We start from the raw sequence: 23964 nt of genomic DNA on the forward strand, positions 1-23964 counted from the left end.
GAGTTTCTCCGTCTTTCGAACCGTCTCAGTTGTCGGTGAGGCCGGCGGGGCGGATCCCACGCTAGAGTGACAGAGAAAAAATAAAGCAACACAACAATAATAACAACTCTCGCACATTTCGCTAGCAAGCTCCCCTGTGGATATATAAAATATCAAGGTGGGTGAATCGGGTGTCGCGCCGCCGCGGGAACAGGGCTCCCGGTCGGCTGTTGGCTAGCACGCCTCGCTGCCCGGAGCTAGCAGTGCATGGGGGATGCTAAGGCAGCGGTGTGTGTGCTAACGGACTGGGCCGTTTACCAAGCACCGTGAGCTGACCCCCTCTCCGGGGCCACACGGGGCCACAGAGCCGCCGGCCGAGGACACCGCTTCGTAGCACATGTTTAGCGAGAGCGCGTATGCTGATGAGGAGATGGCACAGGGTTAAATGTCCTCCCTCTACTTCACTCTCTGTTCAAAGTTAGCTGATGATGAAGTGCTAGGTTATGCAGCATGTCTGGGAAACCTGAGTATTTATAATAGATGTATACAAGCTATTCCTCACGTTAACAATACAGTTGACTTGTATTGTTTACATATAGTTATAGTGGAGATATTTGCTGTTCTGCTCGAGCTGCTAAATCCCATCTTTCTTTGACATCATATTGCTATAACATACTCTTGGTATCACACAGATTACCTCTCTGTCATCTGTCTCTTCTAGTCTATTTTAGGTCTTCAACTAATGGTCATTTTCGTCACTGATAAATCCGCTGATTGCTTTGAGGATTAGTCTTGGAGCACAGGATGATGTAATTAAACTACCTGTTTTATAACAAAACAAAAACATATAAAACTCCAGTGGAATATTCAGCTGGTAACTGTAATGTAAGACTCAGCAAAGCAGTGACGTGCCACATTGAATTCTTGCAAATGATTTGATTATCAAAACAGTTGCCGATTAATTTTTATGACCATGAGTCGTTCACTGTATCATGCGATCTGATAACTCGTGTAGAGCAGACACAACTGGTTTAAATATTCTGTCTGTCTAACTGAACCATGCTAATGTAAGACCTTGTTTGTGCAAAATACTTACATTTAATTTAAACCTTATCATCTTCATTGGGAATGTTTGCTGGTCTGCTTAGGATTCTCTGAAAGTAATGTGATATATAATTGTTTAGGACTGTTGATCAGATTTGAACAAACTATATGAATGTGTTAATTTTATCTTGGGGAAACTGTGTTGGACATTTTCTGAGGAGGCACTGATTCACTCTTTCCAGATTCAAACGGTGTTATTCTACTTTGGATATCTGCCAGTGCAGATAACAAGTCTAAATCTTGTCCTGTCTTTCACTTGCATTTCTAAATCTGTAGCTCGCTGCTTTAAATGTACAGGAATATTTATGTCTGTGAGGTGATATAGGCCAAGGATTGCTGTGGTATTAAAAGCTGAGTCAGGGGCTTGCTGTGGCTGAATTAATTCAATGTAATGTGATACAATGCACTGTGCTATTGCATTGACTAGGAACCTGCATCTGCACTGATACGGATATGGAGTATTTGATCAATGCATCTTTACTATTTACAAGAAGTTAATGGTAACTCATTTAACTGAGAAAAATTGGCAGGGTACAGAGAAGAAAAGTCCCTGTTTATTGCCATCAAATGTTAATCTTTCATACTTTACTTTCTAGATGCCCTCAGCAATGAATGCAAACAGAGCAGTGCAGTCTGCGAGCCCAGATGTGGGATCCGCTCCAGGGTTGATGGGCAATTTTACATTCGGTGGACAGTCTGATGTCTTGAAGCAGGTGCTGTGCATCATCGACAAGAAGGCCCGCAACATGGAGAAGAAAAAGGTAACAACCATTTGCTCCAGATCCTCCAGACATTAATATGGACTGTAACTACTTCTCTTAATTTCTCCACCTAACGTGTTCAATTTCCAAACTGTTTGAATGGTCACCCACAGAGCAAACTGGATGATTATCAAGTCAGGAAGAATAATGGGGAGCGACTCAACCAGGACCAGCTGGTGGGTACACTGAAGTCTGCATCATTCCACACATAAGGTCTTCCAAATATTTTACAATTTGGCAATGTGTGAAATGACTATTTCTCCTTGTTGTATTAGGAGGCCCTCTCCAAATACCAGGAGATCACGTATAACTTGGAATTTTCCCGAGAGTTGCAGAAGACTTTCATGGCACTGGGACAAGATGTAAGGCTAACTATGGTTTGTTGGTTATGTTCAGTGTCTGTTCTGACTGTAGAAAATCAGCTGTATCTGGCTCATGTATATTTTCATTAGGTCCAGAAGGTGGTGAAGAAGTCTGCGCGGCGGGAGCAGCTGCAGCGCGACGAGGCAGAGCAGAGGAGGCTGAAGACGATCCTGGAGCTGCAGTTCCTCCTGGACCGGCTGGGAGACGAGACGGTGCGGCAGGACCTGAAGCAGGGACTCTGTGGATCACCGCTGCTGACCGACACAGATCTTGCAGCTTTTGATGAGTTCTACAAATTAGTGGGACCAGACCGTGATCAAAATGTCAGGTTGGTCCAAGGCATTAATATCTGGATCAATTAGAAATGCAACATAAGTTTTTTTTTTATTAATCAAGGTGATTCATGCAACTTATCGTTACTGTCACAGGTTGGTCGACAAGTATGAAGAAGCATCTGTGCACCTCTGGGACCTGCTGGAAGGGAGGGACAAGGCTGTGGTTGGAACAACATGTAAGTCAAATGTTTCATCACTTAGTTTTGTATAGCAGTAGCACAACTACATATAACTATTCTTACAGTGACTGTCTTGGTTTGGCTAATTATTTTCACTATAATCTTGGTTGTCAAATTGATTTGTCACTCAACAGAAACTATTTTGATAAGTTTCAAACATGACCATGTAGATCAGCTAAAAGAAAGCCGTTTGAAAAATGCACAGGTTACCACTGGTTCCACTCGGTGAATATTTGCTGTTGGTTATTTTAGTAAACTTTGGGGTTTGTTAGTGAGACAATAGCCTTTTTCTGACAGGCATTTTTTGCAGAATACGGCTGGAAGAGTTATCAGACAGTGAAAATAATTAGCAGATGGATCAACATTGAAAACTATTGATTCAGTCTAAATAAAAGGAGATTCATTATTCAGTACAAACTGGCCAGCTGGTGGTGACAATTGTTGGAGGGACATTTTATCAGATGGTGACGACGCAGTCATCAACAGGCTTTTTATCAAAAGTCAGCCATAAGTAATTTGACCCCGTGCTTTTGATTGGTCCCAAGGTGATGAAGAAGGCAAAAGCTCTATACAATACTTTCTTCATATGGTGCTGTCGGCTATAAACTTGGCCCAGTAAGATAATGTAGGGAGTGCATCGTGTTTTGTTAATGCAGCATGTGTGAGGGACTGTGATGTGAATAATCAGGGCTCGGGCATAAACGCGTACTGCATTCTCAGCGGTCTGGCCTCGGGAACGCACTGCTGCATTCTGCTCGGGGGTTGAGCGCTATGGGCTTATCCTGACTCAGCAGCGGGGCAGGGTGCCAGTAGCCCAGTCGCCTGTGGTTCCACTGGTCAGCTCTCTGGAGTCATATTAGGATACTGGTGACCCAGTTCCCTGTGGTGACACCAGCCAACCCCTTCACCCCAGTAAGGAGGCCTCACTCAGTGACTCAGAGTGATATTTTTCAGGCAGCAGCAGACTTGGTGGCCGGAGGCAGGGGAGGAAATAACATTCATCTGCTCTACCTGAAGAAACTCGAGTTGGTATAAAGGAATTAGGTTTTTTTTCTAGTAAACTACAGGCCATCCCGGCTACATTGATCCCAATCCTGCGCTCATAAAGAAACACACAATTAATTGTTAACTGTTTTTGATAATTGTGTAAGCACTTGTTACAGCATTTCTCACTATTATCACATTTTTTTACTGTCCAAACAAGCGATTGTTTATTGAAGGAAATAACCATTATTTCGGTTGTATACAGAACAGTAAAAAATATTTTCATCTTAAGCATCTACAACAGCAGAATCCTGCTTTTACATTATTGCATGTTTAATAATAAACTAATGATATAATATATGATAGCATAACAGTCACAGGAGACTCTATTCTGCTTTGAGTGTGTTTATTTATAATAGTGTTATTGTACGTTCTGTGATCATATTTGCATACTTAACATATTCAATGCAGGGCTTGTACTTGTAACAGAGTACTTTACAGTGTCATATTAGTATTTTACTCAAGTAAAGTATATGAATACTTTCTCAATCTGTAACTGATAATAATTGTGAAATACTGTAATATTTTACTCTTGGTATCACAGAGTGTCGGTTAATGTACTGTGAAAATCACATTAATGCCCTAGTTGGTGTTGCCACAGTTTTTAATCCATCCCATTTGTTATTTTCTACTAAACATGACTTTTTCTTGTTGCTTATTTAATTCTTAATATTGAATGTCACAGAGAAATATGAAGATTTGAAACTATATTTTCTGGGTTGGATGTTGTGTCACATAAAAGCACAGTGTTTGGCTTTCTTTGCCACAGTGTGTGTCGTCTGGTCACATGACCTCATTCACATTCCCCCGGACATACAGCTCTGGTCATATGAATTTGATGTTTTCAAATTACTTATAATTTTATAATTGTCATTTCAGTTGGTGGTTGAATTTAGCTCAGTAGTTTTAAAGGAGTATCTTTATTTATGAAAATACAAGTTTATTATGTTGTGACATTTTATTTGAGCAGTTCAAACATGAACCAAACCATGATTGATACAAAATATTAGTTTAATAAATGTGAATTTGGATGTTTTCTGTTATGATCTGCCTTTCCAGTAAAATGCTAACCAGCTATGTTTTTCCTTTGCTAGACAAGGCTCTGAAAGAGACTTTGGACCAGGTTCTGCTGAGTGGGTACTTTGACAAGTCTCAGTCTCAGTCTCATCAAAATGGAGTGTGTGAGGAGGAAGAGGAGGAAGAGCCAGTGGCAGCAGCAGTTGTGGCAGCAGCTGAATCGTCAGAAGCAGAAGAGCAGACTGTTGATCCAGGTCCAAGTCATTCTGCACAAATGTTGACTATTTTTAACAGGCTAATTTAATCGTGTAATAAAAAGATCAGCATTACATTCTCTAAATGTTTTTTTCTCTTTGCAGAAACTGAAATAATTGAGGAGTTCACAGAGCCCATTGCAGTGGAAACAACAGAGGTGAGGTGATAGTTCCTTTCACCACTGAAGTCTTGGAGCTAATGTATATTTGTACTGACGCTTGGTTTGTTTTTATTCCTCCAGTTTGTAAATAGACAGTTCATTCCAGACGGCACATACAGTGGAAGTGAGAAGGAGCAGGGGGATGAGTGGACCACGGAAACAGAGGTACGCTGCAAGTTTTACATTTTTCTCTTCAGGGTCTTTAACCATTTGCCATTTTTTTCCTGATATAAGAGTTTTATTATTTATTTATCTACGCATCATCCTAGATTGTCGTTTGTTTTGCAAATGTCTTGATGACATTTGGATCACAATCAATCCTGCGAATGATGTCGGTCAGAAAGCGGATTCTCATCCATACCTTGGCTGCCAAAAACATTAAAACTTCTACAGAGAGTGAGGAATGATTATACAAGCAGTATTATATCACCAAGCACTTCATTAGGAACACCATTCTATTACTGTGTAGAGCCTCCCTTTGTTCTCAAAACAGCCTGAGTTTCTGCAGATTTGTCAGCTGCCCATTAATGCTGCACATGTCCTGCTCTACCACATCACAAAAGTTTCCTGGATTCACATCTGGTGACCAAGGAGGCAAATGAAGTTCACAGCATTATCGTGCTGGAAATTTCCATTAGAAAATTTTAAACTGTGGCCATAAATTGACGAAAGTGGTAAGCAACAACACTCAGACTGTAACACTCACATCATGATTGATTAGTATTAAGGACCCAAAGTGTGTGAAGCAAACATTCCCCACACCATTACACCACCACCAGCCTGGATTGTTGACACAAGGCAGGACGAGTCCACGGATTCATGCTGTTGATGCCAAATTCTGACCCAACCATCTGCAGCCTCAGCAGAAACAGATTCATCAGACCAGGCTCATTTTTCCAGTCTTCATCTGTCCAGTGTTGGTGAGTGTGTGTCACTGCAGCCTCAGACTTCTTCTTGGCTGACAGAAGTGGAACCTGACGTGCTCTCTGCTGCTGTAGACGATATATTCCGCATGGCTCAAAGTGTTTGTCCTGAGCTGCTTTATAAGCACTGCAGTTGTAAAGAGTGAGTCAGCTGCAACCTGGAGTCTGGTGCCAACAACCATGCCTCAGTCAAAGTCACTGAGTTCACATCTTTCCTCATTCTGCCCTTGACCTGTATCTACATGATTTTATGAATTGCACTGCTTTTACATGACTGATTGGATAATTACATGAATAATCAGGTGTACGGGTGCTCGTAATAAAGTGCTTGGTGAGTGTATAGCGTGTACAGGCAGAGCCCTTTGTCCAGTGAGGGCTGTGAGGCAAGTGTTAAAGCGCCACCCTGTTATGGTCTGACACTGTGTGATTTGCTTTGACGAGTTGATGTTTTAAAGCGCTGGATTTTGCTTTTGCCAGACTTTTTATTCACTTGCACAAGAATAATTTCCCATTCTGACTCATGAGGGCAAACAGTGGAACTATTTCTACGCTGCAATGCTCATGTTCTGTGTTTAGTCATCAGCAGTTTCGTTTAAAGTCTTATGTAATGATCCGGTTTTAATTTGCTCCTTTTGTTTTCAAGTCCAGCACTCACCTGTTCTGTGTGTCTCACTCTCTCAGGCAGTCAGTGCCATGCAGCAGCAGCAGCCCGTGCAGCCTGCAGCTCCCCCTGTTGCCTTGGAGACTCACCCCATGAACTCAACATCTCCTGTGCCACCTTCCGACCCCCTGGTCAGGAAGCAGGTGGTGCAGGATTTAATGGCACAGATGCAGGGAACGTACAACTTCATGCAGGTGAGGAGTTGGTGTTAAGAACATGGATGTTTACTGTAGAAGTTTTAGTATGATGCTGATTACGTCTTTGTTGTCAGGACTCCATGCTGGACTTTGACGGACAGCCCATTGACCCGGCCATTGTATCGGCACAGCCCATGGCCCCTGCTCAAAACATGGACTTAACACAGATGGTGTGTCCTCCTGGTGGGTTTAACAAAGAGAAAGTTTTGACGTCATGATGTCTAAATATTGAAACTAATATCTTACAGTGGAAGTTGAAGTTGACTACAGTGCAGTGTTTAAATCTTCTGTTCACCCAGAGTCCCGGCTATCACAACCCAACACTGTTCCTGTCCAACCTGAGCCCACGCAAGTAAGTAACCAAACAGGAAACAACAAAACTGATAGGAACACGCCAGTAAAAAATCGTATAGTTTATATATGTTTTATTTTCAATCTCCATATGTACAGGTCCCCATTGTCTCCCCAACACCGCCCCCCATGTATCAGACCTCACACACGCCAGATCCTCGACCCTTAACAGAAACTATCGACCCCAACCAGGTAAACCAGGCTCTGCTTTTCTTTGAATGACTGATATTTTTCCACAGTCAAGAATTCACATGTGTTACTTAAAATTAAGTTGTTTTGGAAAGATCTTACATTTGTTTTACTGATGATGAATATTGATAAAAGGGTGATATACATATATACTTTCAGAATGTGTGATAATATTTTTTATTTTATTTCCTGTGATAATTTTCAGGAACTTGTTTTTTTAAATCAAATCACTGAATCATCGAAAATCTGTATCTTTCAGTCCTGCAACTTGTGTCGTGTGTCCCTCTTCCACAGACCTCAATGTCCTTATCATCGGAGCAGCCTCCCCCCTCGACTGCTCTCCCCCCTGCCTCTCCGACGCAGGTTTTCCAGCCTGTTTCCAAAGCTCCTCAAAGCAGTGGCATCAATGTCAATGCTGCACCATTCCAGTCAATGCAGACAGTAAGACTGTGACACAAAGTTTACAAACAATACCTGTCATAAAGCTAAATGACTTGCATTGATAATTGCACGTTGAGTCCTTAAGTGCTCTCTCATCCATTGTTGGTTCTTGGGCTTTGTAGTCATGCAGCTATATTGTGGAAATAGTGGGTAATGTACTTTCCTCCTAATGAGCCTGTGACCTTTCCTCTGGTTCTGGCTTCACTACAATGTGGCCCTTGTTTACCCTCAGGTGTTCAACCTTAATGCCCCAGTCCCACCAGCTGATGAGACGGAGGCTTTGAACCAGGCCAACCAATACCAGAACAACTACAACCCGGCCTTCGATAACCAGGCGCAGCATCCTGTGGAGCAGACGGAGATGCAGTCAGAACAACTGCAGTCTGGTGGGTAGATTTTCACGTGATTGTTTCTGGGATGATAGTCCAGTGAAATACTGTATTTTCCCCTGTGTAAGAGTTACCTGTAACAGTGAGTCCATGTTTTTTAGCAGTTGGTGCTTTCCATTCCCAAGACCAGTCAGGAGGCCACCAGCAGCCTTCTCAGCAGGGCCCAGGCTTCGGCAGGCAGGGTCAGTCCTTCTACAACAGCAGAGGCATGTCTCGTGGCGGACCTCGTAACGCCAGGGGCATGATCAATGGCTACAGAGGCTCATCAAATGGATTCAGAGGTAAACCCACAAGCTTATCAATTATTGTCACTTAAGCCCCTTTCAGACAAATATGTTACATCGATGGCTTTGTCTATCTAGTAAAGTAATGTTTTTTTGTCTGTTCTTTCACTTAAATTTTTAGGTTGGAACCTTTACCCTTTCAAGCATCACTTCATTGTCATAACATCCTTTGAGGGTCATACTGAATTACTGATCACTAACACACTAACCTTTCTAATCTGATGGCTTGAGTTGCTTCTCTTTGGCCCCGTACACACCAGGTATTAACATGTGGTTTTTGTGATCCGATCACAAGTGGACAGCTCTGAGTGCATGCGTTCACACCTGTGGCCCCATATGCATCTCCTGATTGGATCTCAGGTCAGATCTCACCTCACCACTCTATACTACAAAAAAAGGAACGTTCAATACATAGTGAACCTGTAGTGGGTCAGAGGATCTCAGCTGAGTAGGAGGTCCCTCATATGTGGCTCAGGATGGATTTACGTTCACACTGCTAAAAGAATGTGGACACATGTGGCCCAGACCACCTCCAAATGTAGTCTGGTGTGCATTCCCATCTGTACTTACAGCTGTCCACTTCAAATCAGATCATAAAAACCACATGTTAATACAAGGTGTGAACGGGGTCTTTGGCGAGGCGCCTGATGTCAAATCGTAGTGTTGCTGATGCTACACAGAGCCAGTCTTAGCCAAAATATATTGCTTGATATCCAAAGAGAAAAACTGGAAATGTCTTGTAATGTCTGTCTTTTTTTTATTTATTTTTTTATTATCTGGTGCTTTATCAGAAATCTCCTTTGTGAGGGTTCTTCAAGACAACGCAGCAATAACAAGGCTCCTTCACACATTTTCCCTCTAACTGAGGTTTCAGCTTCTAAGCTATTAGCTCCCTCACCACAAAACCTGCCTGTGTAAAAATGTTTCTGTCAGGATGCCATCTCGTGAATGCTGCTTGTTTGGCACAAACTCTGCTGAAGCGTGTTGACTTTGACCAAGAGCGTTTGTCCTTGCAACTCAAATTCAGTGTTTTTAGCTGCAATGATGCTCAAGATCAGCCTTTTTCACTGCGAGTGCATCAACAGGCACACTCAACTCTATTACCTCAACAAAATAATAAGGCTTTGTCAATTTCTCTTGGAATGAGAAATATTCTGCATCTTTTATTGACATTCCTCACATAAGCAATGTATGTGTTGTGTTCACCCTGACCATGAGCTAACAGGCAAACACCATGAAGGACTCATTTCCTTAAGCAAATTTACCAATCTGTGTTATTTTCTTTTAGTAGAGAAAAACATAAATTGCTGTCATGAGAATCTGTGTTTTAACTATTTAATCTTGTGTTACAGGAGCCTTTATGTTAGTTTGACAACATTTTATTCAGATATGTGCTGTATTCAAAGTGCTTTGTTACCAAACCAGACCCGATTGTTGGGACTTCATTGCAAAAGTGACTTGGGTGCTTGTTGACATGTAAAAATGCTGTCGTCTGAAAGGGGCTTAAAAGAGGAGTTCATTCTTTTGTTAATCTCAGTTGGAGCATTTTAAATTAATAGGTCTTATTATTTCCAGGTGGCTATGATGGTTATCGTCCGCCGTTCGCCAACACTCAAAACTCTGGCTACGGACAGACCCAGTTCAACACACCTCGGGATTACTCAAATGGAAATTATCAGAGGGTATGAAAGACGCCTTCAGACTTCACAATGCCTTTTTTTTTTTTTTGTTGTCTGTTGGGTGTAGTTTCTAAAATGTCTCTCTTACCTCCCCCCTGCTGCTTCAGGATGGTTACCAACAGAACTACAAGCGCGGAGCTGGTCAGGGACCCAGGGGAGTGTCGAGAGGCAACACTCAGGCAATGCGATCCTGAAAAGCCTTTCATAATGACTGTGACTGATTTAAATTGCACCACACAGAAAATTCAAAATACAAGAATGCATTTGCCCCAGCTCACCCATGTCCTCTCTTTGTTTGTTCTTCATCAGTGGTATCTTTTCCTGTTTCTTCAATCAAAGTAACTCCTGCTTTGATATTTGGAAATATTCAAATCATTTTAAGTCTAAAACACAAGGTAAGCTGTAAATCCAATCATTGATTTACACATGCCATGGGTTTCAATATTCCTGTAAACTTGAAAGATTTCATAAGTTATTTTTTGTATAAAAAAAATGCACCTGCCACTGCTGGTCCAATCCTTGGGAGTTTATTCCCTTTCTCAGTTCTTTTCTGTCATTTTGATTCTAAAAAAACAAGCGTTTTATGTTCAATGAGCTCCCGTTTTCTTGTTTGTAAATTGATGTCGCTTCAAAAGTTTCAATAAAGTTGTGTTGCATACCCATGGTTCAGCTTTGAGTTTTTGCTGTATAGTTGAGAGATGTTTGTTTCGTGTTGATGATTGATTTGTATTTTGGATATGGGACACATGGATGTGTTTATTTAGTTAGGAGTTTGACAACTGAATAATTAATAGAAATGAATTTGTGGATTATTTTCATGAATAAGTATTGGTCTATAAAACAAGGATGAAATAGTAAGACGCTCATCACAATTTAAGAGCCCAATTTAGTGTCTATGCTTTCTCAGACCAAAAGATTTTCACATTACCATCACAGTTAATTGGCCAATATTCTCTGCCAATGACTTGGTGATGAATCATTTAGTTGTTTGGTTTATAAAAGGTCAGAATTATTGTTTTAATGTTTCAGTTATAGAGCATCCCACAATATTTAGTTTTAACTTATATAAAACAGAAAACTTAAAATATTACACTGGAAGAGTGGGAACAAGCACAAATTTTGAAATTTAGCTTGAAATTACTTAAATGATTAAAAGATAATGAAAATGATTGCCTAATGTTTGTGTCAACCAAAAGAAAAATAGGTTGACCAATTGTTTGGGCTGATTTGAGAACTCAATAACAGTGAATGTTTTGATAACTTTGCTTTAAAATTAATTCAATATTACACGGTTTAAAGCATAACTGTGCATTTATTTTCTGTCGGTTGAATAATTAGTCTAATAATTAATTAATTGAGGTCACTGAAATTTGTCGAATATAAGAAAGAAAGCACTTCAGATGCTATCTTACTCCCCCAACATCTGCTCCCCGGGCGCCGTCCATGGCTGCCCACTGCTCTGTGTGTTCACTGTGTGTGTTGTGTCCATAGACTGTATGGTTGTGTCCTGTGTCCTGTGTTCACACGGATGGGTCAAAAGCAGAGGACAAATTTCCCCCATTGCATGTGTGTGGGAACAATAAAGGAATCTTAATCATTACTAGATATATTAAAGTTTACATGACATGGGCCTATTTTTGTTTTGTTTCATTTATGTGCTTTCATCTGAATTGTTTTAATGTTTTTTTGTGTATTTGTTGTTACTCAACCTGAGACCGAATGTTTTGATGAATAAGACAGAACATGCCTTGTTTATTTGTAATTGCAACATAATGGATATTATCAATCAATAAATTGTTGCAAAGGTTTTATAGCGATTACAACAACACCAATGGATACAAATTATTACAATAATTATATATGATATTATAAAGGATAATATACAAGATAAAACAAGATAAATAAAGGATATATTTTAAAGCTAAAAAAGTTTTCGCCTGTCAGACTAAACTCGGGGCAACTTCCTGTTTAGCTCGAGGGAATGTCGCATAGCAATGACGTCGCACCGGGGTCCTCCATGAACCGGAGTCTCCACGTGAGAGTATCAACAGCATGATGGCTGACATTTAACTTCAGCTACTGCGACTGTCTGTATTTTTTACGAGGATTAAACAACGACCAGTTTGTTTGAACAAGAAGAAGGTAAAAAAAGGTTTAAAGTGTAACGCTTCTATTTCGCGCTCTTTCTTCCTCGCATTGTAGATGGACTCGTGTGTTTTGGCTGAACTCTGACTCCTGTCCGGAGCTAACGTCCCTGTTTGTTTCTCAGTGTGTTACTCACACGTAGTTCTTTGGGTTATCGTTGTTGAGCTTGGAGCAGGAAGACGATGGCGACCGTCCGCAAGAAGGTGGACAACCGGATCCGGGTGCAGATCGAGAATGGAGTGGCTCTGAAGCACCGCACCTTGTTTGTGGTGGTGGGAGATCGTGGCAGAGACCAGGTGAACTCTCCCCGTGCGAAGCATCAGGCTCATTTTGTCCATGTTACCCTGTCACGTGAGTCTGTTGTCACGTAGCATCAACCCACTGTCTCTGATCCAGGTTGTCATCCTGCACCACATGCTGTCCAAAGCCACCGTCAGAGCTCGGCCCTCAGTTCTGTGGTGCTACAAGAAGGAGCTGGGCTTCAGCAGGTGAGTGTCCGCTCCTCGCAGACAGTCACATGATGTGTGTGGAGAAGGAGAAGCGGAGGTCTGACTGTCTGACATGTTCCCATCAGCAACCGCAAGAAGCGCATGAAGCATCTGCAGAAGAAGATCAAGACGGGCACGTTGAATCTGAACCAGGACGACCCGTTTGAGCTCTTCATCGCCGCCACCAACATCCGCTACTGTTACTACAACGAGACGCACAAGATCTTGGGAAACACGTTCGGCATGTGTGTCCTACAGGTGAGTGTCTCTGCTCTGAGGCTGCAGACCAGGGGGTCACACAGAGGATTGACTGGATGCAAAAGTCAAAGTAAAAAAAGATGAATCCTTCTTCATATGTATGGTGGCCCTGAAGTACAAAACACAACGATAAAACACAGAACGCAATGACGAATCATAAAACGACAAATATATAAACACAATGACAAAACGCAACAACAAATCACAAAACACTTTCCTGGCAAACAGGAAAACACAACGGCAAATCATAAAATACATTCTGTCAGCTTTTCCTTATTTGTCGTTGTGTTTTGCACTTCAGGGCCACCGTACCTATGTAAACCTGAGACATTACTTTATTCTAGGTCACATCTGTGGCCTCGGCTGTAGATCAATATGAATATGACGCGTTGAGTACATCAGGTTGTTTTCTAAACTTTATTTTCTGTCACACAGGATTTTGAAGCTCTCACACCAAACCTCTTAGCGAGAACTGTAGAGACAGTAGAAGGAGGCGGGATCGTGGTCATACTGCTGCGGACCATGAACTCTCTGAAGCAGCTCTACACCATGACGATGGTGAGTCTCCATCGTGTTTTTCCTCCACACACGTCAGACTCTCTTTTCCACTCAGATAACTAAGGATCGCTGTGTCTTGTTTTCCTCAGGACGTTCACTCTCGATACAGAACCGAGGCTCATCAGGATGTGGTCGGACGCTTCAATGAGAGGTTCGCTTTCTTTAGATTATAGAAATTACAGGATTGTTGGACACTTGAAATGACTCTTATCAGTGGTGTTATTTTTTTCTCTGTCTTTTCAGGTTTATTCTGTCTCTTGCATCCTGCAAGAACTGTGTTGCCATTGACGACCAACTCAACATCCTTCCAATCTCCAGTCACATGGCAAACATCCACCCAGTTCCTCCAAAGACTCAGGTACACAGAAGACCTAAAACCAAAAAGTACAACTCACTGCTTGTTTGTACTAAATGTTGATCACACATTGCACCAGATTAACTTCTCTCCACCAACGCTCAATCTCTTTTAGTATTGAACTGACAGTTTTATTGTGACATACATAGTTATTAACACTTGGAGGACGTTTGTGCCTTTGGAGACTTGTGGCTGTTCCAAGATTATAATTGAAACTAAACTCGTTGCTGTTCACAAAGCAATTCACATTAAAAAGAAAAAAATGATGTGTCTCGTCCCTTTCAGGAGGACGGTTTGTCTCCACGAGAGCAGGAGCTGAAGGAGCTGAAGGAGTCTCTTCAGGACACTCAGCCTGTGGGCGTGTTGGTGGATTCCTGCAGGACCATGGACCAGGTCAGGACCTTTTCAATCATGAACCACATGACACATTTACAGAGTGCAATATAAACTGATGACTTCGCCATTGAGAGATGTTGACGATGTTCCTGAAGAATAACATCCTAATATGTGTCCCAGTTGTCATTTCCTTGCTCTCTTGTTTTACTCTTGCCTTCTAGGCCAAGGGGGTGCTGAAGTTCATAGAAGCGATTTCAGAGAAGACCCTGCGGACCACTGTGACTATGACCGCTGCCCGTGGTCGAGGCAAGTCTGCAGCTCTGGGGCTGGCTGTCGCTGGAGCTGTGGCTTTTGGGTACAGATTAGTTTTATAATCTTCAAAAATATGTTGTCAGTTATATTTTCTTCAAGTGTAACCAATTTTGCTCGACTTTTTTCCTTCCAGCTATTCCAACATCTTTGTAACGTCACCAAGCCCAGACAACCTCCACACCATGTTTGAGTTTATCTTTAAAGGATTCGATGCTCTGCAGTATCAGGTAGGCTGTGTGATCATCTGCGCTGTGTCAGTGACAGAATCTCCATGTCCGAGCACTGAAAACCTCACATCCTCTCTTTCATTTGCAGGAGCATCTCGACTATGAAATCATCCAGTCTTTGAATCCAGAGTTTAACAAAGCTGTGGTGCGCGTGAACATCTTCAAAGAGCATCGGCAGACGATTCAGGTAAAGGAGACGACAACGCTCTTTTCTATTTCCTGTTGTTTATACTGACAAGCGGAATAACACATGAGATGGTGGTCTCACCGTTCTGTGACCAACAGTACATCCACCCAGGCGATGCAGTGAAACTGGGCCAGGCTGAGCTGCTGGTCATTGATGAGGCTGCAGCCATCCCTCTGCCCCTGGTCAAGAAGCTGCTGGGACCTTATCTGGTTTTCATGGCTTCCACCATCAACGGGTCAGTAACTGGCTCACATTTATAAAACCAAGTACAGAGTGATATGACGATTAATGAAATAGAGGTGATCTGTACTGGTTTTGTGTGGAACACAAAGATGTTAAGTCTGGTTTAATAAAGTATAATACCCCAAAAATATTTGCACTTGGGAAGTTGTAAACAGTGAATTTTCGGCATTTTGCAACTTAAAATATTTATCAATGATCAAAGTATTCTGCTGATCAATGAGTCTTTTGATAATTTCAACCCTTGTCATTTGTATTCCTGCTGTCTGTAGGTATGAAGGCACCGGACGTTCCCTCTCCCTCAAACTGATTCAGCAGTTGAGGCAGCAGAGTGCAAGCAGTCAGCAGAGCACGTCAGCAGAGAACAGGGGCAGCAATACAGCAAGGCTGGCAGCAGGTAACTGTGTGTGTGTATGCGTGTGTGTATGTGTGTGCATGCGTGTGCGCGTGCATGCGTGTCTATCACCTAACTGCTGCTCATGTCCACTTCACAGCTCGCACCCTCTATGAGGTCTCTCTCCACGAGTCGATCCGGTACGCTCCAGGAGACGCGGTGGAGAAGTGGCTGAACGAGCTGCTCTGTCTGGATTGTCTCAACATCCCCAGGCTCATCTCTGGCTGCCCACTCCCACAGACCTGTGACCTGTATCCTTCATTCACTCTAAAGAACTGAAAGTTACTCCTGGTGTTAAACCACCCATCTTACACGAGGCACTTAAGTGATACAAGTAAAATTCCCAAAAGATTTTCCTTTTATTTGATTGTATTTTTATACTGTACAATTAATGCAGAATTTAAAATATCAAATTTGATCATATCTTCAGTAAAAACTATCTTCACATTGGATGCATTTTTAATGAGCAGCATCTGGTTAATTCTATCTGCAAAGATTTTTCGTGTCCTCGACACCTCATGTCAGTGTGACGGTCCGTGCACGAAGCAGGACCTCATCTTCATAGTCACGCCCTCAGTTCATACTTGAGTCTGAAGCAAACCCGGTGGTGGATTTTCTGTTTTTATCTTTAATCCCACGTTGTGCAGATATTATGTGAACAGAGACACACTGTTCTGTTACCATAAGGCGTCTGAGGCGTTCCTGCAGAGGCTGATGGCGCTGTATGTGGCGTCACACTACAAGGTGAGATCATTTGTCTCGTAATAAATAAAAAAACAAATTTATCTAGAGAACGTGTTGTCCCACACATAGTGCTGTGTCATCTTTGTTTTTATTTGCTGACTCATTGTTTCCTCTGGCTCCAGAATTCACCCAATGACCTGCAGATGTTGTCCGACGCTCCGGCCCATCACATGTTTTGCCTCCTGCCGCCTGTTCCTCCCACACAGAACTCACTACCTGAGGTGCTCGCTGTGGTGCAGGTGAGACTCTCAGGGAACTGTTTTTAATTTGCTGTCGTGCCTGTGAAAGATAAAAGTTGGGGTAGGAGATGGCCAGAGGCGTTATGTTTTCCAGTTGTCCGTCCATCTGTCCCATTGTTGTGAACATGTCAAGAACACCTTGAGGGAATTTCTTCAAATGTACATGTGTACTTAAGGATGAACTGATTAGGGTTCGGGGGTCAAGGTCTCTGTGACCTCACAAAAAAGAGTTTGGGCTTTTTGTACATGATATTTCGAGCATGTATTTAGGAAAATGTCTTCAAATGTTGACTAGTTGTCACCTGGACTCAAAGATTGACATCTTACAATCCTCCTGCTTTATATCAATAATTTCTTTATTTCTCTCAATCATTTAAATACAAACTCACTTCAGCCCCAGTCCCGTTTCTTAAGATGTTTGCTTATAATGGCTTGTTGATACATACATGGGTTTGTGTGTGGTTCCTCAGGTGTGTCTGGAAGGAGAAATCTCTCGGCAGTCCATCCTCAACAGTCTGTCCAGAGGGAAGAAGGCCTCTGGTGATCTCATTCCCTGGACTGTGTCAGAACAGGTACAATCCCGTCACAAAAGCTTTATGAAAATCATTACATCTCATTTCCTCAGCGCGAACATGAACAGTTGCTCTTTTTTTTATAGTTCCAAGACCCAGAGTTCGGCAGCCTCTCTGGAGCCAGAGTCGTGCGAATCGCTGTCAATCCAGACTATCAGGGGGTAAGACTTCAGCTATTAATGAGTATTTTAAGTGACCCTTCATGTGTGTAACTTGATCTCCACCTGTGTAACAGATGGGTTACGGCTCCAGAGCTCTCCAACTGCTGCAGATGTACTATGAGGGCAAGTTTCCCACCATGGATGAGAGCACAAACTCGAACCCCAATGAGATCACCTCTGTCAGCAGTGAGGTAATAACAACGAGAGACATCTGAGATGCATTAATTCCCCACATGAAGTGTAAAAGTGCAGTTTACAGATTAGACGAGGCAGATTAAATCGCACACATCTGTGACACAAACTCCTTTGTGCAGGCCGTCAGTCTCCTGGAGGAGGTCGTCACGCCGCGGAAGGAGCTGCCGCCTCTGCTGCTCAAGCTGAGTGAGAGGAGAGCAGAGAGACTCGACTATTTAGGAGTTTCCTATGGTCTTACCACACAGCTGCTGAAGTGAGTGCCCTAAGTATGGAGCTGGGGGATGGGTGTTAATATTGCTGGAGATTTAGAAATGTCAAAAACTTTTCGTGCAACCCGACAGGTTCTGGAAGAAAGCAGGTTTTACTCCAGTCTACCTGCGACAAACTCCTGTAAGTATGAAAACATGTCTTGTTTTAATATCCGTATATGTTTCTGGGCACTGTGCTGTTGTGTTGAGGTGGAGCAGATCACAGTTGATCCATAATCTGTGTGGATTGACTCTGAACGCATGTGAACTACAACATTTTATTGGTGTAAAATGCTGTTTTACTGTCGCTGTGACTTTATATGGTTATAATGGCATAAATTTGAATCCTCAAATTAAAACATGGCAGATTAGATAATTACTTGGAAACACTGAATACCACAACAAAGTCTATTTTTGTTTGTTGTTCATATTGCATTTCAGTAAATATAAAATATGTTTGTTTAAGACGTAATTTAAACATTTAACACCTGGAGTGTTGTCATAATAGTTCTTTAATAAATAGACAGCAAAGCTATATTTTCCTAAATTTAGTTTTTGCTGATCTGAAAAATGGTCCGGACTGTGATTCGTTGAACCCCTGTTCTTGTCACATGGTGTAATGGTTGTGTGATTGTCTCTAGAATGACCTGACAGGAGAGCACTCGTGTGTGATGCTGAAGGAGCTGAACACAGATGAAGCTCCAGAGCAGAGTCAGTGGCTGGCTGCCTTCTGGAAAGGTGAACTCTCCTGCACCACCTCAGCAGATCTGGTTTGTTTTTAAACGTGTCACAGTCGTCCTGAACAGGTTTTGCTTTCTTCAGATTTCCGTCGGCGCTTCCTGTCCCTCCTCTCCTACCAGTTCAGCAGCTTCAACCCGAGCCTGGCACTCAGCATCCTGCAGAACAAGAAGGCCAAGGAGGAGACGAGCAGTTAAGAGCCTTCCACCTCAGCACATCAGATTTCCTCAGCACCTCTCACGGTCCTGATCTGACTCTTCTCTTGTTCCCCACAGCTCTCAGCCGCTCCGAGCTGGACTCACATTTTAGCCCCTACGACCTCAAACGTCTGGAGTTGTATTCTCGGAGCATGGTGGACTACCACCTCATCATGGACCTGATCCCAGTGGTGTCACGCATGTTCTTCCTTAAGCAGCTCGGCAACATCTCCATCTCAGCAGCACAGTGTGTAAGTAGCCTAGTTAGAAACTAGTTTTCCCTTTGCTGTGACCACAATAAGTTTCCTGTAGATGTTGATTGACTGATGACCGCTCTCCTCCAGGCGTTACTGCTGGGTATAGGGTTGCAACACAAGACGGTGGACAAGCTAGAAAAGGAGATTGAACTGCCAAGCTCGCAGCTCATGGGTCTCTTCAACCGCCTCATCCGCAAATTTGTACAAGTGAGTCGACATGTAAGATGGAAGTTGTACTGGAAAAGTAGGAGTATTAAAACAACCTACTATGAAAGTGTTTGTTTCTTTTCTGTCCCAGGCCTTCACCAGCATCCAGGAGAAAGCGATTGAAGCAGAGATGGTGGTAACTAAAGACGTTACCATGGAGCCAACTGTCAGAAGTCTGAATGATGATCTGGTATGTGGGGTCTCACTCATAGATGTGATTAGTGAAGGAATAAGTGTCAAAGTGTATATTTTGCACTTGGAGGAAGTTGAGACGCATCATCCATCTTTATATACGGTCTGTGTCAAATGGGCTGGTTTCAGCCTCTCAGGTGTAAAAATATTCCAATCTCTGTTTTATAAAATATTAACTTTAATATACTTGTTTTTTGAACTGTTGATTGGTAAAATCAGAAATGTTCCGATATTTTATAGACCAAACACTCGATACATTAACAGATGAGTTTCAATATTCCACTGCAGCCCTACAACTAATATAGTGTTTGTTTGAAAGATACTAAATGTATTGTTTTTTTCTTCTTTTACCAGAATGAAGCAGCTAAGGAGTTTGAGGAGCAACACAAGCAGGATATGGAGAAAGTGAAGGAAATGGACTTAGAACAGTGAGTACAAAGTTGGAGGGCGGCTTTGCTCATTCTTTGTCTCGGCATTTTTTAATCAGGGCGACATTCACGGAAGCTTCACTAATCTGTTTGTATTTACAGGTACAAGATCCGTGGAGATGATGAGGAGTGGGACCAGGTGTTGAAGAAAGCAGGGAAAACGGCTATTGTCAGCATAAAGAGGTGAAGTGACACTCAAGGACCTCGGGGAAATACTGTGTGCTTGTTGTAGAAACATGTTTGTGATGGTGTCTTATCCTCAACAGTGACAAGAAGAGGAAGTTGGATGGGGGAAATGTGACAGCGAGCAATGGAGGAATGGGGAACGGGAAAGTGAAAAAGAAGGAAATGCCACACGGCAAGTTCAAGAAGAACAAGGATAAACATGGTAAATTTGGAAAGAAGGCTTGATGGTAAAACTGTGCTGCATTGCCGGGACTGTGTGTGGGCACGGAGCAACATGAGCTTGAATTTAGAGAACATTGGGTTTCTGGGATGGACTTGCAGATATCGAAGAGCATCAGAAAGACTGGATATTCATTTTTTTATTGTTTTATATATCCGTGACTTTCTTTGACTTCGGCTCATCCATTCACATTATGTCATCACAAGTCTGTTGCTTTAATTTTTTGTTGCGTTCAACAACAGAAAAGACAAAAGAACACACTTCACACTTGTACTAAATAAATATTGTTTACTTTCACCTATTTTAAACATTTGTTAACCGTAGTTTTAAAAAATCACTTCTAATGTCATGATTTCTACAAAATCTTGTAAAAAGTTAATGAAAATGTTTGTTTCTTTTAAACTGAAACCTGAGGTATATAGATTGTCTTCGGCTCCACTGAGCAGGTCACTGGAACACTTGAGGCTTTAAAATAGTCCACTTCTGTTTGAGCTGCTGTTTCACCGTCTCTGGTGCGAAGATACAATCGATGGCCTGCTGGGAGAGCTTCCACACGGCTTCACGGCTCAGGCCGAACGTGGAAGCTGCCAACTGATACTCCTGAGACAAGTCTGTACAGAAGACCCCCTTGTCATCAGTCTGTAATGTGACAAAGAATAAAAAATGACTTGTGGTGAAATTAGTTTTTCCTTTCAGGCATCGTCATTTCAGGTTCTTTATAGATTCTTTTTTACAAAGCAAACACTGATTACATTTACAAGAACAACAATATTCTATCTATTATTGACCTTATTCTGAATAAGACATTATTTCAATAATGTGTTTACGTGAAATGCTAATAGAATATCCCATACATATTTCAAAGCATCTTCTGATAATGACTCATGACAACATTACGTCCTACTTGTTTACACTCAAACCCAGAGCAAGTGTCGTCAAACAGTTGGTAACTGTGGTTATAACAAACTGCTGTGAAAACTCCAATAGGAATTTAGATTGTGAATAACATGTCTACATAATTGGACCATGGTCAGAATTCAGGTTAAGGTGAGGAGAAAATGCTGTTTACACAAGTGTCTTATTCAGGTTTTTATCAAAACATTATCTGAATGAGACTCAAGATTTGACCCCAATATTTTTCAGTCCTGATTTGTAATTTTTTAGAATTTTTTTACTGTATTGACAAATGTTTTGTTAATATTTGTATTAGGATAACAAATGCTGATGATGAAGAGAAGTTTGGTTAATTTCACACTTTCCAAAGAGTGTCACAGATGTGTATAGAGGGATGAAACTTACACAAATCACACTTGGATGCCCCAGCTGGTACCAGTATTTAAAATGATGTTTGGAATAAAATGGCACAGTTTGTCCTTTAATATTTGAGGTCAGGCACAGCTCTACAAGAGGGGAGATCAGAAACACAGTTAGCGTACCGCACAATCCACTGAACAATCATTTCATCTCCAACTCAGTCTCACCCAGTGGAATGTTGTTCTTAAGCACTTTGTCAACCAGGCTTTGAGATCCACCCACTTCAGGATGCAAGAAGGTGCCGTGACCGATCCTGTCCGGAGGAAGATTCAACAGCAAATCTGACTCCTCCAGCTGGGACGCCACCTAGAGGATATTGTTTTTGTTGCAATGTCACTGCAGTTGCAGATAATGTCACTTAAAGACAAATGGCAAGAAGATTGTTATTATCGTACTTCTGAGAGGTGCAGTGACAGCTTCAGTCCACAGTTCTTGGCCCTCTCTAGAGCTGGAAGGAAAGTTTTTCCATCGCCTACCTGAGAACAAAAATTGACACAATCCAGCAAAAAAGCCCTGACCTGCCCTCCACCAGAAATAAGCAACAACCGAAAAATACAGATCCATTCAATGTTGGAGACTACTAGCCTTAATACAATAAAATACATGTCATGTTAACATTAAATGCGGCTACTTTATTTTACTTTATGAAATAATGTTATACACTAGGCACTTCCTGTTTGACACGCATGTTGAACATAATATAAAATAGAATACATTTTCAAAAATCTTTGTGAGCCACTTATTCAAACTGGTCGACTGACCGTTGGATCACCACTCAGGTCGATTCCCACAACCAAACCATCAGAAGAAAGCATGAACTCCTCAGCCAGCTCCACTGTCTCCATGGCAACCTGGGGCCCATTCCTGCGATCAATCGCCACAAGGAACCTTTGAGATAAATGAGCAAGTTTAGCATCAAACAAGTTGTTGAAGCATCATAGTCAAACATTATGCAGTAATGCAGAGACACCTACCTGACATCAATGTCCAGTCCCTCATTTTTACACAGCTGAATGGCTCTGAGGACAGTTTCAATATATCCCTTTTTTGTCAATCCTGGGAAAGGAGATAATGAACTTATAAGTTGCAACTTACAGTTATCGTTAATTATCATTGTCCTGATTATTGTTACATCAATATGCCATTTGATTTCCCACAGCCCAACATGATTCACTCAGGTGTCTTGTTTTGCACAAACAAAATGTAACATCCAAAAATATTCAGTTTACTGCTATGTAACATAACAAATCCCTTCACCTGAGAAGCCTTTAACCTTTAAGCCTTTTTTGTGTTAGGCATCGTTACCTGTGTTTTTCTCCTCTCTCGGTGTACTTCTGAGCTCCAGGTATTTGACAGAATCAGCTGCAAACTCCCGGATCACATCTGTGGCCACCTGGAGAGAAACAAGTCAATTTAGTTGCTGATAAAGATGAAAATATTAATATTTATATAGGTAGGGGGCAGGGGCGGGTCCTCACCATGAGGATGTCCTCCTCTGTGTCTACCAGCTGATGGATGACCTTGAAGACCTGAAAACACCTGCGGACACGTGCGCCATGTTGTTTGAATGTCTCACACCTCTCATCAGTCCAATAATGTCTGTGTGTGTCATTTGCTTCCCACTGAGCCCAAAGAGGCGACTATCGACTTATCATCGGCTGGACTCTTTCAACAGTGTTACGCGTATGAAATGAATGAATCGTCATTTACACCAGTTTGATGCTGGCTCTCGTATTAAAGTTACACTCACTCGTCCAGAGTCCTCCTCTGTCCTTTACCGATGGCTGTCATGGTGTGTTCGATGTTCAGATGAGGTTTGGTCTTGATGAGCTTCTCGATGGTGTGAGAGCTCACGGACCCGTTGAGGTGAGCGTGAAGCTCCTGGGGGGGGGGGACGACAGTTCAAACGCTGACGTTAGCAAGTAGCTACCAAAACCACTAACCTCGTGTAGTGACTCTTTATAAAAGACCAAGTTAACTTTCTTTACTTTCTGAGACATTCCGCTTGTATCTGGCGACTCACCACTTTAGGAAGCTGCCGGTAGAAGACATCAGCCTCAGTTTCCATCACAAAGAACAGCAGGGACGGGACGGTGCGTGTGCGTGTGTGTGCGTGTGTGTGAGCTGCTTCTGTCACATAACGCTGACAAACCGCCTTTGTTTTCAGTGGACATTTCTCTGTTACACCGCCGAGTGCAACAAAGAAATGAGCCCCCGCGCTTCGTAGTTGATTCAAGGTTCCGCTACTTCTGCGG

The 23964-nt window shown here is 42.2% G+C and overlaps 3 protein-coding genes across 7 annotated transcripts; 2 read left to right on the forward strand and 1 right to left on the reverse strand.

Moving 5' to 3' along the window:
* caprin1b (cell cycle associated protein 1b) lies at window positions 1–10969 on the forward strand. Of its 2 annotated transcripts, none has more exons than XM_035157259.2 (18): window positions 1–157; window positions 1680–1844; window positions 1958–2020; window positions 2120–2206; window positions 2297–2535; window positions 2636–2718; window positions 4860–5036; window positions 5142–5194; window positions 5279–5362; window positions 6802–6975; window positions 7053–7161; window positions 7278–7330; window positions 7429–7521; window positions 7813–7959; window positions 8192–8345; window positions 8450–8629; window positions 10208–10314; window positions 10419–10969. In XM_035157259.2, the coding sequence occupies exons 2-18, from the start codon at window positions 1680–1682 to the stop codon at window positions 10503–10505; spliced, it is 2055 nt and encodes a 684-aa protein (XP_035013150.2). In that variant the 5' UTR covers window positions 1–157; the 3' UTR covers window positions 10506–10969. The 2 variants fall into 2 exon arrangements, with proteins under 2 accessions (XP_035013150.2, XP_035013151.2); XM_035157260.2 differs by having other exon boundaries at window positions 8453–8629.
* A 1330-nt stretch (window positions 10970–12299) lies between these two features.
* Window positions 12300–21077, forward strand: nat10 (N-acetyltransferase 10). Of its 4 annotated transcripts, none has more exons than XM_035157384.2 (29): window positions 12300–12453; window positions 12622–12752; window positions 12853–12944; window positions 13031–13202; window positions 13638–13760; window positions 13850–13911; window positions 14004–14118; window positions 14401–14508; window positions 14673–14806; window positions 14897–14990; window positions 15079–15177; window positions 15276–15412; window positions 15690–15814; window positions 15912–16062; window positions 16459–16555; window positions 16678–16794; window positions 17265–17366; window positions 17453–17527; window positions 17602–17718; window positions 17842–17975; window positions 18064–18112; window positions 18612–18708; window positions 18793–18900; window positions 18984–19156; window positions 19250–19369; window positions 19461–19559; window positions 19916–19989; window positions 20092–20172; window positions 20256–21077. In XM_035157384.2, the coding sequence occupies exons 2-29, from the start codon at window positions 12639–12641 to the stop codon at window positions 20398–20400; spliced, it is 3114 nt and encodes a 1037-aa protein (XP_035013275.2). In that variant the 5' UTR covers window positions 12300–12453; window positions 12622–12638; the 3' UTR covers window positions 20401–21077. The 4 variants fall into 4 exon arrangements, with proteins under 4 accessions (XP_035013275.2, XP_035013273.2, XP_035013274.2 ...); XM_035157382.2 differs by having other exon boundaries at window positions 12302–12453; window positions 12581–12752; XM_035157383.2 differs by having other exon boundaries at window positions 12302–12448; window positions 12579–12752.
* On the reverse strand, window positions 20520–23897 carry adal (adenosine deaminase-like). Its single transcript, XM_035157386.2, has 10 exons — window positions 23733–23897; window positions 23460–23590; window positions 23188–23248; window positions 23015–23102; window positions 22684–22765; window positions 22471–22597; window positions 22105–22185; window positions 21877–22015; window positions 21695–21795; window positions 20520–21034 (listed from the first exon to the last, which is right to left on the reverse strand). The coding sequence occupies exons 1-10, from the start codon at window positions 23775–23777 to the stop codon at window positions 20843–20845; spliced, it is 1047 nt and encodes a 348-aa protein (XP_035013277.1). The 5' UTR covers window positions 23778–23897; the 3' UTR covers window positions 20520–20842.
* Window positions 23898–23964: the final 67 nt, after the last annotated feature.

This window comes from Hippoglossus stenolepis, chromosome 5, assembly GCF_022539355.2.
Source record: "Hippoglossus stenolepis isolate QCI-W04-F060 chromosome 5, HSTE1.2, whole genome shotgun sequence".
NCBI classification, from domain to species: Eukaryota; Metazoa; Chordata; class Actinopteri; order Pleuronectiformes; family Pleuronectidae; genus Hippoglossus; species Hippoglossus stenolepis.